This window comes from Cottoperca gobio, chromosome 21, assembly GCF_900634415.1.
Source record: "Cottoperca gobio chromosome 21, fCotGob3.1, whole genome shotgun sequence".
Lineage (NCBI taxonomy): Eukaryota > Metazoa > Chordata > Actinopteri > Perciformes > Bovichtidae > Cottoperca > Cottoperca gobio.
Window position 1 is genome coordinate 24,067,554 of NC_041375.1, and position 14,613 is coordinate 24,082,166.

Here is a 14,613-nt window from a genome sequence, read left to right on the forward strand (position 1 = left end):
GTGGGAATGTTTTAAAGATGTCCATTAATCCAGTATTAGGGTAAATAAATGTAATAATCAACCAGTAATCCACCAACGTTTTCTACAATTCTGATTGGTTGATGCACTGACCCATGGAAAATACCGTATTGGGATTATTCTGACCGATATTGCAAGTGCAAACCTTTTAGCATGAAACAAACTCCATGTTTTTCTCTTTCCATAATCTAAACAAGAACGGGAACACTACATTAAATATCTCCCTGCTCAGTTTGCAGGACATGAGCCACATGAGTTTTATTATCAGTTATATATCGTTTAAATCTAAATAATTTAATCAGCCTGATCGAGATCCAGTTTCATACAAACTTCATATGAGGAAAGAACACACACAGGTTTATAGTATTCTCTTCTCTTGCATCAAACTATGTTAGTTTAATTGAGTGAATGATGTCATTAATATAAGGCTTCAGATCTGTTAATGTGTCGTATATTAGTTTCACTCATTTATAGAGTAACATATGAGAACTTTGATTTATTATGAGTACTGGTGTTAATAAAAACTCTGAATATCTTTAGTATTGAGACGAATAACTGTCTGGAGTTTTTTTAACTCAGGTTTCCAGTGTTCAAATTCAAACTGCACCGTCTGTCTCTCCTCTTCAGGTGTTCTTCGCCTCCGTTCGGTCTGGAGGCTCCAGCCAGGTCTACTTCATGACTCTGGGCCGAAGCAACCTGCTCAGCTGGTAGAGGTCCACGCCCCGCCCTCTTCCTCCTCCTTCTCCTCATTGTCCTCCACCCTCGCTAACACTGGATCTCAGAACCCACCGTCGATGTCTTGTCAGAACCTCGGACAACCAAAAAGAGAACAAAATCCACAACCAACCAGCCCTTTTGAAGTGTCAACCAGCCCTTTTGAAGTGTCAACAACAATGACTTCACCTTTCCCCCGGAGCTGCAGCCGTGCTGCGCCCGAGCTCCGGGGCCGCCTGCGACACAGCGTCACAACCGGTCAAGTCACGCAGTCGTCGCCCACCCTGAAATACCTGAAGTGATGAAATCAATGATTAATAAATATATGAATGAAAGTAGAAAATAAATTAAATGTGAATTTAAGAAAAGGGGGAAAACTGCTTTTAGTTTCCCGCTCCGTTTTCTTGGTGCTCATCAGATTGCGATGGGATAGTTTTTATTTTATTTTTTAAACATAATTTCCGTGCCCCTGGGCGCGTCAGTCAGCTTGAGGTCTTCTAACTACTAGTACTGCTACTACTACTGCTACTACCTTCTGCAGGTCTGCCTCTTGTAAGAGAGTTCCCGCTCCGCCCGCGTTCCCGCCCTCCGCCCTTTCATACGAGCGCTTCATGAGGCCGGTGGGGGGGGGGGTCTGTTGTATTAATGCTACAGTAGTGTGTGTACATGTACTTCTGTTCGGTCCACTTACTGCTGACATGCTGGTTAGAGGTTGAGACTGTCAGCCGGGGGGGAATTGTAAAAAATCCCGGAGCCAGTGGGACGAGAGGCGAGAGGCGCCTGATGTTTGAGGTTCTACTGTAAGTCTGATGGATGGGACTCGACAGGCGGGTGTGTGTGTGTGTGTGTGTGTCGTTGAAGTATTGTGTTGTTTGGACAGGTGCTTTAAAAAAAAAAAGGGGGACGACAGAGAGAGAGAGAGAGAGAGAGAGAGAGAGAGAGAGAGAGAGAGAGAGAGAGAGAGAGAGAGAGAGAGAGAGAGAGAGAGAGAGAGAGACGCTGAAGCAGACGGATTTCAGAATAGTATTTTTTGAATTATTACTATTATTATTCCTTGAAGATAAGTGTAACTATGTGGAGTAAAACATGTCTTTTAACTTGTTTTTTAAGATTTACGCACATCCACTCAGCTTTCACTCTGAACCCGCAGAAGAAGAAAGTGATGTGGGTGTGGTCCAAAACATTTAATGAAATACAAAAAGAAAAGGTGTCTATGTACAATAAAAAGTTCATTAAATCTTCCAGATAGTGTCATGTTTTTCCCCCACCAGTCAAACATGACCACCTTTACTCGTCTCGTGCTCGGAGGTCAGCCAATGTCTCCGAACTCGAGAATCTCAAACTGCTGTGAATAGTCGGATATAAAATGAAAAGAGAGAGATGATAAAGTACAGGAGCAAGTTCAGGATGTGCGCGTCTGGTCGGAGAGTTCAGTGTCATCAACAAATAGTTTTTTTTGTTAGGTGGCAGAGAGATAAACGCTTGGTCAGCAGGTCAGCTTCAGCAGAGAAGTTTGTTTTCTGGAAGGCGATTCTTCCATTTCATTATTTCCAAATCACGTCATCTTTCATTTTGTATTATTTGTAAGAATGCAATGCACTAAGTGTCAAGAATGTAGAAAGACGTATTACTGTGTGGTGGTCCAAGGCATGAGATGATGTTTTTGCTTTGTATCTTGTCACAAGTGATCAATCCTAGATGTTCAATTTCCAGTAAAGACAATTGAAAGCTGCAGCAGCAGAGCCTCCAAGTCAGATGTAGATACTTCCTGTGGGGGGGGTGTTTTCTGGCATCCTGCGAGTTCTGCTCGCGCCTGTCAGACGAGGACGTAAACCTGATCAACGCTCAGACTTTTAGTGTTACTGTGACAGTAACACAAATGGAGCAGAACCTTGTCCTCACTCGGCCCCCACTTCCTGCTCCGGCTGTTATTTAAGTTGTCTGTATATGTGAAAGACTGGGCAGCGAACTGCAGCATGCATCTCCTTCAGGACATCTCATGCGCTGGACTTTCCTCGGTTTCCACAGCGACTCTGAAAGATTGAACATTGCTCACTGGAGAAATGTGCAAAGGAGAGTCCAACTTGTGACCTGACGTCACGTGGGTCACGCGAGTTTACCTCGGGTGTGTTGCTCCACTGACGGTAACAATAACACGCCGTGTTTTTGACGAGGTCACCGTCAGTAACTTTTACCTCCCTTCTTACAGAAAAGCCGATCGGACCCCCCAATGCTGTGTCGTCTGAGGTCTGTGTGTGCAGTAGTACCCAGTGTGTGTCTCTTATTGCATCAAGGCCTTGATGAGTGGCTGTATTGACTTCATGGAGAAAAATAAATCGTGGTTATATTGATATTCTTCATGGGCTAAAAAGATGAGAGAGAAAGCGGTTCATTGGACAACGTGCCGAGAAGGCAACATTTAAAACGTGTAAACCTATTGTTATGAAAACCACTACTTGGAAATCCTTCAAAAAAAAACCTAAAAAAAAATCACTTGAAGCATTGTGTATTCTTAAGTTTTAGAGCTAGTCGGAAAGCTTAACAATAGTTTCTGTTTCTGTAAGTATGTACACGTAAATATGCGACTGCGGTGGTTTAATATTATTACGCTCACCATAGGTGGAGAAATGTTTACAGAGGCAATGTTTTGTTACACTAATGTGCATCACAATATTTATGTTTAATGCATACAAGTCTTCTTTAATTCTTTGTTTTTGAGCCCGGTTATTATTGGATATTTTCTTTTTTCTTCTTCATCCCCCCCACCACACTAAATAACCTACTTACAAAACAATAACGAACACACGTGTTGTTCATTTCAGGTATTCACATAGCGCTGCTTCGACGTGGAAACGTTGCAGTAAGTTCCCTGCAGGCTTGGATGTGAGGCGACGTGTTTTCCCTCTGCTGTTTCTGCCATGCTACTCTAACTTATGTCCTCTCTGTGTGTGACAGGAAGTCATGTAGTGACAGGAAGTCATGTAGTCCTGAAGGCTTTTTTTCTTTGAATAAACTTTAAAAGTAATTTTAAAAGAAAAGTTTGTCCTCTATCTCTGAGTAGACGTCTGCTGCTGTTTGTTCCCCAAACACACACACACACACACACACACACACACACACACACGTTGAAAGGAGACATGTTGAAACTCTTCTAACACGTCAGTCGCATGTTTCAACAGATGTTCTGCATGTTTCCATAGAAACAACATTTTAAAGTAGCTTGTTTTCACATGAATCTGCACTCAGCTGAACAATAATGAAGTTATACAACATGTACACTGTTCACGATACAGTGACACAGTTGGCTCAAATAAAATAGTATCTGTGTGTTGCACACTGACGCATCCTGTGGCGTCTGTGTGATGTCGCTCCAGTCTGAGCGGCTGAAAAGAGAAGTAATGTGTCACTCTCTGAGGACGTCTTCAGTTATGTAAGGGGACATTTATTCTCAGCAGTTAGTTGGACGACAGGATTTCCATGCACTAGTTATCGGGGTGCGTCGGTTAATTTCAGGTTTCAATGGGCACCGCTTAGGTTTTCACTTTAATGTTAAATCTGTCGCACTTTGAGACGAAACTTTCTGTGAGGCTCCCTTTGAGCTCAGACCTCTGTGGGGTATCTTCAAGTCTTCCCATTAAGCCTTACTGTATGTAATCTTTAAAATACTTTAAGATGTTAAAACGCTTTTAGCTGAATTCTTGCAGCTGCATTCTGTCTGCAGAGACGCTCAACATGTTCTTCTGTCCAGTTGATTGATAGTTTTCAATATAAATGAGTCCAGATGGACTAACAGTATAATATCAAAGTGTTTGTCCTGCGTTAGAGTTTCAGGACATCCCAGGTGATGATCTGGAGATTTCCCAAAACATGCAACATGCCTTAGTTTCTCAATCTGCCGTCAGTATAATGAACGGAACGTTCTGTAACCTCTTCACCTGCACGTGTTCATATACTGGCAGAGCACTGTTTACCAAGAAGACAATAACAAACATTTCCTCCTGGTGATGATAAAACTCCCCAGACACTCCGACGTCATCACAATCAGCTGAGATGTAAAGTTTATGTTCTTCTACTTTATTATGTCATAATAAACACGAGTACATAGATTCATATTGAACTACAACCAAACATCTGTATATACAGTTTGTATTTTCTTTCTATTGCCACACATGAATAACTAATGTTTTATAGTTCATTACAAAATAGTATATTAATTGTTATTAATGTAATATGTTAACTAAGGGCATTCATTTAAGATTGTACACATTTTTTTCAGGTCTTGCAAATGAAAATATATTTAAAAGGCTGATTTTCAGAGGTGGTCGAGTTACATTGTTACACGTCTGTTATTATGTTAAAGGAGTTTATTAAATCCTTTAATTCAAGTTTAATATGAAAACTCATCTGTGTTTTCTCTCTGAGTTGGTTTAATCTGATCAGGTGAATAATGTAATTGATACCTGCGACTCCACACCTGTGTCTCCATCTCACAAAGCTGCAAAGCAGGTTGTGCTGCGTGGAAAGGATGAAGCTCCTCGTGCATAGAAATCTGAGCAGCACTGAGTCTCACCTGTATTTATTGCTTAATATGTTCCAGTAGTACAGATACAAACATTGGATCACAGTGTCGTTATTTAACCAAATCTCTGTCCTTTAAAGAAGATCTTTGTTTGGTTCTGTTCAAATGTTCTGCTCCGACTCCAGCAACATCGCCCAACAACATGGGATCGCTTTCATGACACTACTGAAGAGTTCTCATCTCATCTGCATGAGTGCGTCTAATGTCTGGAAAATGTCCAGTCACGATCAATATGTCAGTAATCCACAAGAAAGCACAATGGGATACGCAGGGCGATGACAGAACAGTGAGTCACACCATTACAACGCTGCATTGCTCTTTATAAACATTCCTGTACACAGGGAAGTGTTTCTTAAGAATGCGTGCAAGAAGTGGGCAGCTCGTTTGGCCACAGTCTACTTTGCACACAGTTCGTGTGCGTGCTGCACATGTGATGTTTCACGCCAACTTCCTTGTACACAGATGAAATCTTTAATGGGATCTTTCCGCTGTGATGATATAAAGTTCAGACATTTAATATGATATCATAAATACAATGAAGTGGTTTTATTGAGACTTCACAGTTGGCTGTTTTTTGTTTTTTTACAATTATGACATTTTTTCGTGGATTTGATTTAATATGAACTTTTAATTAACGGCTAAATTGCTGTAATTTTAAAGAACAAGCAAACTACAAAACTTGCAGTTTATCCCTTTTATTATCATAATATTTGTCTTCCATTTGTCTTAAAGCCTACGTCCCTGACGAAAACATTTGTTTTTTAAACTATTTTCAAAGACTTCTAACCAAAAAATATATTTTTCATCAGTTTCCAAAGTCGGGACTCTATTTCCTAATCCAAATATAAAAACTACAAATCAAACATTCGACTAATCAATCAAAAACTTTATTGTCATTTCGAGCTGTAATGTGGTTTGTACTGTAAGAGTAAAAGAGTAAGTGATCATAAATATTTAAAAGTGATTAGTAATTAGACTAAATGTTATTATGAGTTATATTTGTCTATATTAATGTTATTGTCCAGGATTTTACATTTTCAACCACGTCCATATTTTTCTCCTGTTACACAAAACAAACCCAGAAATCTACCTCTCCACGGCTCCACCCCCCCACCCCCCCACCCCACTTAGTATCGACTCACTGCAATATCTACTCTCATCTGGCCTGTTGAGCGTGCACACACTCACGTACTCCTTAAAAAATAGGGAGTGTTGCACATTTCATTAGAGTTCGGCCGGTTATAGAACGTGTCACACAGATAATTAGCCCTCAGACTCCACAGCTCCAAAAAAATGATAACTGCAAATAAAAGTCAAATAATAATAATGGGCTCCGAGAGGAGTCAACAGAACAGGGAACCAAACTCTACAACTCTTTAAAGTTGAGATAAACACTCACATGAGAAGATCAATAGCACTCTCATGTCTGCCAAGCACGGCGCTGAAGCCAGGAGGCAATTAGCCTAGCTTAGCATAAAAACAGCTAGCCTTTCCGTATCCAAAGATAAAAAGAAAACTTCCCCACCTCTAAAGCTCACTAATGAAACAATAACAAAGTATTTGTCTGGTAGAAAGTTACACTGACGACAGGTTAGACTCTGTTGATGATTTCAGGAGCAAAAAGTTCATTTAGCGCCGCTAGAATGTCGTGAATTTAGTGTGTGTGTGTGTGTGTGTGTGTGTGTGTGTGTGTGTGTGTGTGTGTGTGTGTGTGTGTGTGTGTGTGTGTGTGTGTGTGTTATGCTAAAACAAATAGAGATGTCCACCAATTACGCAAGAGGCAGATGATGCCAGAGGAACAGCCACAACACTTAAATGAGACTTTTTCAGAATGAAATTCTCTCACAATATGTGTGTGTGTGTGTGTGTGTGTGTGTGTGTGTGTGTGTGTGTGAGTAAGTATATACTGTGCAATGTATGTGTGTGTGTTGGGGAGTCAGCAGATATGAGTGGTGAGCTGTACAGTACACTGCGTTACATTGGGAAACCTGAGAAGTTTCCATCTGAGTGGGTGGGAACCTTGAAAAGAGAGCGCAGGTTCCCCCTGAGGGAGCCGACCACACGCAGCTCCAGAACACACGCTCATCACATCTGCCTGACACTCTGCCGCCACGCTCACCTGCACACTGTGAGTACACTGCTGTTTGAATCACATGAAGTGTGTATGCACACACACACACACACACACACACACACACACACACACACACACACACACACACACACATACTCTCTGTGTGTGTGTGTGTGTGTGTGTAGATTATTTGTATGTACTTGTATTGAGAGTGTGTGTATTTATTGTCCTGATAATCAGTATTCATGTTTGTGTTTTACTGTATACAGTTTATATATGCATAAATTAGACATATATATTTTTACACAGAACTTCAATGCAGTCTTTTTACATTGTAGTATTGCCACTTTATGTTATACACTACTGCTTATATTTTATACTTTGAGCATATACAGTATGAGCTTGAGATTTGTCCAGAAATGCAAAAGTAATCAGTTTTTTTTTATATTTAAGTACGTATATGGCGCCAGTAATTCCACATATATATATATATATATATATATATATATATATATATATATATATATATATATATATATATATATATATATATATATAAGTAAATATTTTTAGATTGTTTGTGAACATATATCTATTTTTTTATTATTATAAAAATAAAAGAAATCACAGTAAATGCAAAGGTAGCCAAAGTACTGCAATTTATGAATGGGATTGCCTTTTGATGACACTCTAATCCAAAATATTATCGTGTCCTTGTATTCACAGACGAGGAGGAAACAGAAGCAGAAGTGAAAATTAGCTGGTTTCTATGGAAATTATGATTTAACTCTGCGGCAAAAACTGAGTCTGACAAAACTCAGCCGAAACTGAGAGAGTAGAATAAAACAGAATAATGTGAAGAAGAAATGAAGTTTGTATAGAATATATTTCATTAAGATGCAATATATAATATCTTATGTGTAATAAATGGTGTTTACTACATTATGTTTATAAACAGAATACAGCAGCAGAATATGGTACAATATCACGATATAGAATAAATAAATAGTCTACATGTAATAACCACATGTTGATAATAATTGACAAATGAAAAGTATCGATGATTTCTCATTTAATAAAAAAACTTTAGTGCAAGTAAAATTATAGAGATAAAGTAAAATATGACTACAAACACGCACGTCTATCATGATATCGCGATTATTGATTTCCATAAAGTAACATTGAAATGATCATATTAAATGATCACCCAGACATTTATATATTGATTAATGTTCATACCTGATAGAGTATATAATCCATCACATTAAATGATCTTCATACTGAAAGTGTAGAGGTGAAACCTTCCATCACTCCTAAAATAAAATACAATACAATACAATAAAATAAGATTAAATAAAATAAAATAGAATAAAATAAGATTAAATTAAATATAATATAATATAATATAATATAATATAATAAAATAGAATAGAATAGAATAGAATAGAATAGAATAAAATAAGATTAAATAAAATACAATACAATACAATAAGATTAAATAAAATAAAATACAATACAATACAATACAATACAATAAAATAAGATTAAATAAAATAAAATAGAATAAAATAAGATTAAATAAAATAAGATTAAATATAATATAATATAATCAAATAAAATAAAATAGAATAGAATAAAATAAGATAAAATAAAATAAAATGGAATATAATAAAATAAAATACAATAGAATAAGATTAAATTAAATTAAATAGAATATAATATAATATAATAAAATATAATATAATATAATATAATATAATATAATATAATAAAATAAGATAAAATAAAATAAAATACAATAGAATAAAATAAAATACCTTTGAATAAAATAAGATTAAATTAAATAGAATACAATAGAATAGAATAAAATAAGATTAAATTAAATACAATACAATACAATAAAAACAAAAACAAAAACAAAAACAAAAATAAAAATAAAAATAAAAATAAAAATAAAAATAAAAATAAAAAACAGCAGGAAAAACAAGCCTGTATGTTAATTATGAATAATTAGTTGAACAAATGTATGTCTCTCACTACCGTGAGTTACTAACTTTGCTGACCTCTGACATCATCAGTTCATGTGATGTGTTGGTAAAGCCCCTGGTTAAATGTGGCTGCAGAGTCGGGGCGGGAGGAACGGGAGTGCCGGCGTTCTGATGACGACTCTTGTGATGTAACGAGATTCATCTACAAACGAAAGCATTAAAAGTCTGAACTGCTTCAGGAAACAACATCTCAGTTCCAGGCATGACTCTCTGGCTTTGTGTCCCTGCAGACTGCCATCATGGTGCGCTTGATATTAATGCTCGCTGTGGTCATCATCGAATATGTGTATGGAAGACCCCGTCTCTCTCCTCTGCCTATGAAAGGTGAGCCTGCACATATTGTATATTATAAAGAATTAGACACTGGCCAAACTAGAAACTCTAAACTATTTAAACATGGCTTCTCTTTGAGCTTGTAAGAGGCCGTACAATAATTCCCTCTGAGATGTCCTGGTGAACGAATCAATGGAGGAGGTGTTGAAGGACCTTAAACCCCTTTCAGGCAACATCCAGTATTTAAAGAATGAACCGGTTTCTGTTTTCTGATTCTATTAGAGAAGTTAAGAGTTTATTCTGTCAATCTGTGTTTGTTTTTGTACCGATAATCAATAAATAAATGCTGTCCCCCCCCCCCTGCAGACGGCTGCTTCCTGGTGTCTCCAGAGGTGGAGATTGTAAGACTGGAGGGTGAGGCCATAATCCTCTCCTTCCCAATGTTCGATAGAGTGCTCGAAGTACGCAACATCGCCCCCCTCAACGCAAAGTACATCATCAGCAAAGACAATGTGACAGAGGGCGCGGCCAATCAGGGCGAGGGGCGTGTTCAGCAGCGTGTCAAACAGTTGTGGTTCCTCCCGGCTCAGGCTGCAGACTCAGGGGAATATATTTGCACTTACAGGTAAAAACATAACCTTAGTATGTTCATCCCTCATCTGTACTGCTCTACTCAACTTACATCTGGAGATAGGGAGTCTTCCAGTTTTCATAACTGGAGGAAATGTGGAACTTTAACTCCTTTTGATGTTCAGACTTCTTCTGAAGATGCACCAACTCTCTCTCGTGTGTCGTCCCTGCTCTTCTTGAAAGAGTGGGATGCAAAACAGCATCTCTAAAAACCAGCAGATTTAGTGTTTGCCATTATGAGGATTCAAACTCTCTAGTTAGAAAGATTTCTTAACTTGCTATCAGAGATTAAAACTTTTTTTGTCTCCAGGAATGAAACCTACTGTGTAACTGGGAGCATCACGCTACACGTGTTCGAGTCCAGTTCTGTTGACACGCAGGAACTGACGTACCCAATGTCAGCCTTAGTGGGCGAGAATCTGAGACTGTCATGTCCGTCTCTAAGTGACTTCAACGACACAGAAGGACTGATAGAGTGGCACAAGGTGAGAGGAGAACACAGTGCAATGATTAGTACTCAGTTGTTGAGACTTGCATCTTAAAACTCATTTTCTGCACTTTACTGTTACACAATTTAAACTTTTTGGTGATTTCAACAAAAGGCTGTATTGAAAAAGTGTTTTGAGTCAGAACCTCGTTTCAAAAAGTCATTTTCCTCTTTAATGGTTTACTTGTTTGAACCGGTTTCCAATACAAATCAACTTGTTTCAAGGATTTTCTAAAATCAAATGTAATTTTTCCTACATATTTTTTTTGTTGGGATATTTACACTCATTTTATAAAATATATATATATATATATATATATATATATATATATATGTATATATATATGTATATGTACATATTTGATCAAATATATATATATATACATACATATATATATATACACACATATATATATATATATATATATATATATATATACACCATAGTGAGAAATTGTGATGTCTCCGGGTATCATATCTCAGGGGAGAGGAGTTGTTTATGTTTCATGTGATTTATACGGGGTATACGGACACCTACTTAGGTAGAAGTTGTTATTGTTACTAGCTGACGTCAGAGGTCTAACCTCATCTTATTCTGTAACTATTTGGATCATGGGAGGCTAGATACGACCCTCCACCCTTCCCGTGTCAGTGCCGTGCTCCTTCCCGTGTCAGTGCCGTGCTCCTTCTCTGTGAGTGCCGTGCTCCTTCTCTGTGAGTGACGCAGTAGTGTGTTGCTTCCTGACAGGACTCCAGCCCCTCTGCCCCTCAGCCGGGCGAAGCGCGCTCCTTCCACCAGGACCGTGGGAGACTAATAGTTCCTGCTGTGAGGCGATCCCATGCCGGAGTCTACATGTGTCGGCTCAGCGTGCTCATCGATGACCAGCAGTACAAAGTCAGCAGAACCATCGTGCTGAGAGTGAAAGGTGGGTGATCATTTATTTAAGGAACTAAATCAGAGTTGTTATCAGAAACATTTCTATTGCAGGGTTTATTTTGCACGAGTAATAATCATATTCAGTGATCAGTTAGAGAGCTCATTAGTTTACTTCCTCTCAATAACACCATCAGTTATCAGCGTGCCCCGCCCTCTACCGCCCTCTACTGGCTCAACTTAATCTCACACAAGATGCAAAAAACACAAAACTCCACAAACACACCTGTTACCTGGTGACAATTATTGTTATTGAGTGAAATAATTGCTGCAGTTATTTTATGAGTCGCTTGTTTGGATGGGGTTACGCCTGCTTACATGTGTGTGTTTGTTTGAAGGTGTAGACCCAGTAACACCCCCCCCCACCACCATCACCACGCCTGACCTCTCCATGACCTCTAACCACGGGCTAATCAGCAGCACCGTTCTCAGTGAGTTAACTTTGTAGAACACAAATGAACCAGTTTGGACATTAAACTTTATGCTACTTATTTAATACTTTTCCTTTTTTGTCTTCGCTGCAGTATTTCGACCACCTGTGATCATCTCGCCACAGAACGGAAGCGTTTTTGAAAGTCCGCATGGTGAGTGATTAAAATCATTATTCCTGATATACATGCTTATATGCAAAACGCTTTAATGACTAGAAAGAAGATTCAAAGGTCTAATGTTGATGCCTTTGTTTAGGTTCAGGACTGGAGCTGTCTTGCGACGTGCTCACTGAATGTCAGATGGCAGAGTCCACTGAGGTCACATGGCTGGTCAACGGCCAATCAGTGGAGTCCTCGTACCTTGATGGGCGGGCTCTGCAAGGGGGAAGGAGGTACTTTCGGATTTGTTTTTTTTAGTAGATAATTCATTACTGAAACCTGAAGTAATGAAAATATTATGTTTTCCTCAGGTGGCAAAAAAAAAAAGATAAACTAAGGCATAAACTTAAAAGCAAAATGATATTTTAAGATGCAAACTGGTTTATTTTTCCCAGTATAAATATAGTTTACTATTATTAGTACTAGCTAACACTTAGAAATGAAAGCTGCTAACACAGGAGTGTTATGACATAAACATCTTGGCTAGTTTCAGCCATGAGACACATCTGATAAGAGTTAGTAACCTTTTGCCACGTATCCCACCTCAGTCGCGTGAAACAGATGTCTCAATGCTTCCAGGGTAACCAGGGTGTCTGAAGGCTGCCGGATTGAGTTGAGGCTAGTTGTCGTAGCCATGACAGAAGAAGACGTGAAGACGGAGCTGAAGTGCGTCACTCAGAACCCGGAAGGGAGACAGGAAGTGGTCGCACACCTTCAACTCGAGGGTGAGTTGTGTGTTTATACGGTGTTCACACGTGTTGCCAACTCTGACTCTGTTTTTAACAAAGTCTCCATGTACCAAGATCTCAGTAAACATGTTTTCATAACTAATAAAACCAATAGCCAAAGATTTATCCTTTGCACAACCACAAGCTTCGACTGTATATCCGAACATTCATTGACCTGCGCCTCTCTCTCTCAGACTCCACGTTCACATGGCTGATGGTGGCCGCGGTGGCCGTGTCCTGCTTCCTGACTGTGGTTTCCATCTTCCTTTACGTCCTCTTCAAACCTAAGAGGAAAAATAAAATGGATTACTTTCTGGCTCGGCAGAACAGCAGCTTTTAGCGCACTCCCTCCACAAACAAAGACCTTCTTTAATATGTTTGCTGTTACATCAAATGTCTTTCATGCACGTGTTCACTTTTTCAGGGATTTAATGTTTTTGAATCAGTCGCACTTTTTTTTAAATGTTTGAATGTTATAATATGTGTTAATATGGCTATAACATCCATTTGTTTTTTTATATATAGTTGCAGCCATTAAAGAAACTTTCTTTAACATCTATCTCGTGTTGGTGTGGCAGAAATATTCTGCTTAAATGATGCCACACAGAAGTACAGCAGAACCTCTGATAGCAGGTCAAACTCAAAGACTTCATCTGCACATGAAGACAACTCATGCACCTCACACACTCCGTCAAAGATTCAGTGTCCAGAGAGGTTTATGTGTTGCTACCTCCTTTACAAACACAGTTCAACACCACTGCAACCTCAATAATGAACATGTAGCTAAAGGAAAACCTCTCTGACAGTGTTGATCAAAACTGAAAGACTTTTTATTATTTTCATAAAAAAAGGTTTTTATGGCTAAACTGTTAAATTGGATTTTGCAGGTGTACCAAATAAAGTGGCCACACACACACACACACACACACACATACACACACACACACACACACACACACACACACACACACACACACACACACACACACACACACACACACACACACACACGTTTGAAGTGAGCACTTGTGTTATTTCCTTTGAAATGAGTGATTAAGTATTTAATGGTGTTGATGGTCAAACTGTTCTGGTGGATATAAAATCTGACAAACATACAAGACAGTATGTGTTGGAGTAAAACAGATGTTTCCCTCTGAAGTACAGTACAATAAATGTTTAATTAAAATGTTAATAAAGTGCCACAACTTAAAATTAATTAAAGTGGAGAAGAACAGTGTTTGAATGTTTGTCGTTTCTCTGAAGTTGATCCCTCGTGTGTGTGTGTGTGTGTGTGTGTGTGTGTGTGTGTGTGTGTTTAATAATACTACTAAAAGGAGAACCTCTTTTTTGCAGCTTGCTTATTTAAATGTACAATAATCTTTAATAAATAATAAAACAATAAATACAAATTGTTCAAATCAAATAACATCATTCAGTTATTTTAATATATAATAATAATAATAATAATAATAATAATAATAATAATAATAATAATAAGTTAGTCAATCTGTATTTTGTATTTTGTGAGACTCAACATT

The 14,613-nt window shown here is 38.2% G+C and overlaps 2 protein-coding genes across 2 annotated transcripts in view; both read left to right on the forward strand.

The window, feature by feature from the left end:
* The window catches only part of LOC115026836 (mitogen-activated protein kinase kinase kinase kinase 4-like), an 86,603-nt gene extending 82,838 nt beyond the window's left edge, over positions 1-3,765 (forward strand). The window contains 1 exon segment of the mRNA XM_029459820.1: positions 646-3,765. Within this exon segment, the coding sequence (XP_029315680.1) occupies positions 646-729 (84 nt within the window). The 3' untranslated portion in view covers positions 730-3,765.
* Positions 3,766-7,372: 3,607 nt separating this feature from the next.
* LOC115026366 (interleukin-1 receptor type 2-like) lies at positions 7,373-14,312 on the forward strand. The gene is made up of 10 exons (XM_029459178.1): positions 7,373-7,439; positions 9,664-9,757; positions 10,073-10,331; positions 10,647-10,821; positions 11,572-11,749; positions 12,096-12,188; positions 12,282-12,341; positions 12,445-12,580; positions 12,927-13,072; positions 13,270-14,312. The coding sequence occupies exons 2-10, from the start codon at positions 9,673-9,675 to the stop codon at positions 13,413-13,415; spliced, it is 1,278 nt and encodes a 425-aa protein (XP_029315038.1). The 5' UTR covers positions 7,373-7,439; positions 9,664-9,672; the 3' UTR covers positions 13,416-14,312.
* The last annotated feature ends 301 nt before the right edge of the window (positions 14,313-14,613 follow it).